Here is a 6,000-nt window from a genome sequence, read left to right as displayed (position 1 = left end):
CAGATGTTCAAAACAAAAAAATGAGAAGATGACTATTAAAGGTTGTCTAAATGAAGAATGTTATCTAAAAGTTGTCTAAATGCTTGACAATGCACATTAATAATCAACATTTTTGAGTTTTTATGCATTAACAGTATTTTTTAATCCCATCTAAAACCAGATTTGATCATTTCCGGATGGAATTCATCATTTGTTTTTTTACATGTATCCCGCTGTTTTTTTTTTTTTTTTATAAAACAACCTTTGGTCATTAACATTGCCATGAATGTTTAAAGTAGAAGCGTTGTTTAATTCTGTCCAGACAACAGCAGAAAACTTACCCACAAGACCAACGATGAGGAGTTTACCAAGAAACAAGATGAAATCGGTGACCTTATCCAGGACTACCACCCTGTGACCAGAACAAAAATTTTGTAAAATAAGCCTCATAATGAATCAGTCACACATTTCACCATTTGTTGCGTTTCTGAAATTAGCCCTGCACAATAATCAATATATGGACTTACCGCACAACACATGCACATGACCACAATTATTTTTGGTGATGCAATATATATCGCCCATACATAACCAATTCTTGCAACATTTTAGCCGATTGTGCAACATCTCTATTGGAGGTGTCAGAGTGAGGGTATGGTTAAAAAAAACAGAGTTGTATTTACTATAAATTACTATAGTACGTTTTCATGTGCCTGATGACTGAAAATAGATCGGTTACGTTTTTCTTCAGTTCTTTTTACCTTGGACTTTATTTGTTTAGAATATGCAATTTCACATTCTCAATGCCTAATTATTAAACTGTTAAAAATGACTATAATTACATTAAATATTCTTAAGAATAAAATATGATGTTCTTTGGAAGAGTCTACTCGCTTTATAATGCTTTTATGGTGTTAAAATAATAATATTGTTTATTGCAATAAATCTTGGTGCTATGAATCATACCACAAAAAATAAATATCATGAAAGGCCAATCTAAAACCTGAAACTTGCATTGATTTTTAGTCTGAAGTCAAGTCACTCACCTGACTACATTTCTCATCAAGAGGAAGAACGCATCACGCGCAGAGCGGCAGAAGTTTTTGCCATATATAGCAACCTGTGGCAGAAAAAAAAAAGATACATTCAAAATTCAAACTAAACTTGTTTGGGATAGCAACATTTGGAGACAAACATCTTAAGATAACCATTAAGTGAACAGATAAAAAAAAATGAATAAGTTATAACAAATAATACGAAGTTAAAATAAAGTAATAAATAACTGCAAACAGTTTTGCCCAATTGAGTGTAACAACAACAACACTAATGAAAGTCATCTATAAATCATCATTATTATAACATATCTACAATAAATATATTGTAATGTAACAGTCGATTAATATTAGCTGATTACTGCATTTTTTAAAACAATATAGCAAAGAACTGTACAAGCATGTGTGTTTGAATAATATAATAACTGAATAATATTTGAACAGTTTAAGAAAGTTTAGAAAAGAGACATTTGTGGACAGATTAAACCAACCTAAAGACTGTCCTTTGTTTTCACCAATTTTTCCACTTATCAAACTGTCAGACTTTCAGTAGAGCACAGTTACTGAAAGAGTTTTAAGGTGGCGATGGATTTAAGCATATGCTTAAACCAAATGCATTACCACTGATTTCTCCCAAAAGGAAGCTAAATCTGTGCTTGGAACAGGATGTAAACATGCAGACACTGCCCATGCTAAAAATGCAAACATCATTACAGAAGGTTAAAACTGATGATTGGTGAGGCCACTGCAGTGTACAGTTTTCTGCAGGGATGTAGAAATGTCTTACGCAGCAGTACAGTAGTCTGTTAATGTGTGCGACCGAGGTAAACAAGATCATGATGGATCAATAGTACAGCCATTCCTACACAGGCATCTCTTCTCATTCTTAATGCTAGGAAAACAGTGAAGTGTTACATCTCTTCTCTTGCGGCCCTTAACCAAAATATGCACAATTTAAACCAAAATATGCACAATTTGCATCAGTATTGTTTATTGTGAGTTTGGTCAATGTAAAAGTAGAAACATGCAGCGCCAGGAGCTCACAAAGTACAATCTTTTGATGACACTATGCACCTAAAGGCCAAAAATAAATGTATGTATAACCAATGTATATATAAAAAAAAACCTCTTTCAGATGTTTTCTATTACATAGACATTGTGACATTCAACGATCTAGCGGCTGCAGATCGTTGGTAAACTCGCACCCTTCACCTGGACTACAATTCTGTCACTTAAACTAGAAATCCCAATATGCATTTCGCATACACACCCGTTCCGGTTTGCCGCTGATAACAGACACACACAGCTGAAGCTGATTTCAATTACAAATGCAAGTATACAAGATCATTAACAATATATTAAGCCACATACAGTAAATATTAATAGCGGAGATTCCTTTAAAATCATCAGGTTTTTATTTTGTTGTGACCTGCAGACCTGAGCTTGGAAAGTGCTGCTTGTTCAATCTTTATAATCCATAAAGCAATAATATTTGTATTTAACAAATTTGAAGTGTATTAAACTATACTGACATGCCAAGTACAGTAACCACACAAACACTAAAACTAAGAGAAGTGCATCTCATCATGCCTAAATTCCCCTTAGATGTTATAAATTCAATCTTTGTAAATGCTTAAAAAAAAGGTTTTACAAAACAAAACCAAGCAAATACAAGTTTCGTTATTCAGTACTGATATCAGGAATGTTTGCTGAGCAACACTCTCAGATGTACGTTTGTAGAGTAATTTACAATGCTTTGAATGTGGATCATCCAATTAGAAATCAAGATCAGAACTATCTGCTTTTATAAAACATATTTTTTTGTATGCCAGTCAGTCAAATGTGTTGAAGTGATCAGTGGTTTAGTTTCTCACTGCAAAAAATTGTTTTCTTACTTGAAATTGTCTTGTTCCTAGTCAAAATATCTAAAAATTCTTAAAATCAAGAAGCATTTACTAGACGAGCAAAAAAATAGTCTTGTTTTCAGAAATTATATACCAAAATTGAGTTTTTCCTTAAAACATGCAAAATAATCTACCAATGGGGCAAGCAAAATTATCTTACAATTCTGTCACTTAAACTGCAAAACCCATTATGCACTTAATACACACACCTGTTCCGGTTTTCCGCTGATGACAAACAAACACAGCTGAAGCTCATCATTCATCCTTTACATAAACTATAAAGACCGCGCACACACATCTCTGCTGAGTCTTGTTATACTGTTTGTGTTTGTAATCAGTGGAAATCCAGAACAGGTGTGTGTACAAAGTGCATGACGGGAGTTTTAGTTCGTTAAGTGACAGAATTGTAGTCCAGGTGAAGATGAGCGTGTACCAACGATCTGCAGCCGCTAAATTGCTTGTCTATGTTCATCATAACAGTATGTTTATTTTGCTCACCCCATTGGCAGATTATTTTGTAATTTTTTATTTAAAAAATGTACTTAATTTTTACATTAAATTTCTGAAAAAAGACAATATTTTTGGCTGGTCTAGAAAATACTTCTTGATTTAAGACTTTGTAGATATCTGGACTGAAAACAAGATCAAAAATATTTAAGAAAAGCATTTTTGCAGTGCTGAAATATGACAAAGTTTTGACCAAATGTGAAGTTAATGTGCTTTGGAGGGCAGAATATTAAATAGAGGTGGGAATCACCAGCATCACCACAGTATGATATTGTCATGAAACAATATAATTGCCCTTTTAAATATATCACAATTTTCTACAAAATATTGCAATTTATTACCTTTGTCCAACTTCAAATTCATTCATTCATTTTTCTTGTCGGCTTAGTCCCTTTATTAATCCGGGGTCGCCACAGTGAAATGAACCGCTTATTCCAGCCCTTCCAGCCACAACCCATCTGGGAAACATCCACACACACTCGTACACTACGGACAATTTAGCCTACCCAATTCACCTGTGCCGCATGTCTTTGGACTGTGGGGGAAATCGGAGCACCCGGAGGAAACCCACGCGAACGCAGGGAGAACATGCAAACTCCAAAAGGCCAACTGAGCCGAGGTTCAAACCAGCGACCCAGCAACCTTCTTGCTGTGAGGCGACAGCACTACCTAATGCGCCACTGCATCGCCCCCAACTTCAAATTATGTCCCCAAATGAAATCTTTGGCAACATCAGTTTTAACCAAACAGAAACATTTCTCAGTTGATTTATTTTCCTATTGAACTGCTGCAGTGCAAAAATAGGGCTGTCAAGCTGATAAAATGACTAATCAAACCGGTTATAAATGTTGTATGCACTTTTTTGTGATGCAGCCATATTTATTTTACTAACTTGTTGCATGCTTAAGGTTGACCCTGCTTACCAGAAAAAAAAACTTAAATTCAACACCATCATCTAGTGGACTGTAAAGACACTGATTTTAATATTCAACCAAATAGTACAATAAAAACAATACTGTACAAATATCGATATGGGTGTTTGTGTAGTAACATAATATTGCTGTAATGTCACAGTGGGGGCTCAGTGGTTAGCAGTGTTGCCTCACTGCAAGAAGTTTGCTGGTTTGAATCTCAGCTGGGTCAGTTGGCATCTCTGTGTGGAGTTTGCATGTTCTTCCCGTGCTGGCGTGTGTTTCCTCCGGGTGCTCCCACAGTTCAGAGACATGCGCTATAGATGAATTGAATAAACTACTATAAATTGGCCGTGCTATACGAGTACGTGTGTGAATGTGTATGGATGTTTGCCAGTACTGGGTTGCGGCTGGTAGGCCATCCACTGTCTAAAACATATGCTGGAATAATTGGGGGTTCATTCCGCGGTGGCGACCCCTGATAAATAAGAGACTGAGCCGAAGGAAAATGAATGAATAAATGTCGCAGTATGATGGTGCATCAATATTTCCCACTGATATTAAACACCACCAAAAGAGCTCTGCTTAGTCAGTGCAAGGGGTTTCTACTCTACAGTAAGTTGCAGTAAACGAACACGCACCATAATGTAGGCGTTTCTGTTGATGAACTTGATGAACTTCTCCAGACACCAGAAGCAGCATTTCAAACAGCACAGCAAGAACTTGGCAAACTTATTCTCTGCTCCTGTGGGAACAAGAGAAAGGAGAAGAGTTGTGAGAGCATTGGATAAATTAATAGATTCATATTCTGCATCATATGGGATCTACTGCTGCGTCTCTAATTAAACTAAAAATGTAATGTTAACCAGTGTATTCCCCAATTAACCAGCTTAGAACACTGATGCTTATAACGTCAGACTTATTTTTTGTTATTATGCAAAACTCTATTTAATTAAATGCTTTGACTGTCATTTTATGTGCATATTTAATTAATAACATATTGAAATTATTGATTAATTGCTTATCTGAATATTATTTTTCCCCCGATACTTTAACTTTTTCCTAAATTATTGTTTCTTAATTGGAATTTTTCTGAACTTAAAAAAAATCTAAACAATCAAAAACTATTGGCTTTTTAATTAAAATTATTATGTTTATTGCAATTTAGCAACAAATTAGGATTCTGTTTTCAAGGAACCCTACAAAGCTTTTTGATTATTAACATTTATTCCTGCTAAAATTAAATGAAAGAATGGACTTACTCCTTATAACAATAACAACAACAACTTCTATTTTCAAAAAACAACCTTTTTTTCTTGCATGAACCAAACGTTCATTTTGACGTGTATTTGTAAAGCTGTTTCTGAGGTATTTTGCATTTTAATATCATCAGACACAAGTCATTATAGTGAATTAGATGTGCAGCATTACTTCTCATCATCCAACAACTCCCAGAATTCTTCAAAGGAAACCTTTCAAATGTGTTTAGGGATGCAACTGTTAACTAACGACCACAATTTAATTCGTCACAGTTAATTCAACCCAACACCGTGTTTCTGCACAGAACAAAACTACTGCAGCTAAACAAAGTTACACCAACTGTGCACTAGTTTAAAGTTCCAGGCTTGCATTAACTATGGCTGAGGC

At 35.0% G+C, this 6,000-nt stretch overlaps 1 protein-coding gene across 5 annotated transcripts in view; it reads right to left on the bottom strand.

Annotated features, from left to right (window-relative positions):
• zgc:63569 overlaps window positions 1-6,000 on the bottom strand; it is a 55,591-nt gene that overhangs the window by 12,192 nt on the left and 37,399 nt on the right. For all 5 annotated transcript variants that reach the window (XM_073936117.1, XM_073936109.1, NM_198871.1 and 2 more), the window contains 3 exon segments: window positions 4,995-5,098; window positions 1,026-1,099; window positions 321-391 (listed from right to left, as the gene is read on the bottom strand). In XM_073936117.1, the coding sequence (XP_073792218.1) occupies window positions 321-391; window positions 1,026-1,099; window positions 4,995-5,098 (249 nt within the window).

Source organism: Danio rerio, chromosome 3 (genome assembly GCF_049306965.1).
Source record: "Danio rerio strain Tuebingen ecotype United States chromosome 3, GRCz12tu, whole genome shotgun sequence".
NCBI lineage: Eukaryota > Metazoa > Chordata > Actinopteri > Cypriniformes > Danionidae > Danio > Danio rerio.
This window is presented reverse-complemented; position numbering and strand designations above follow the sequence as displayed.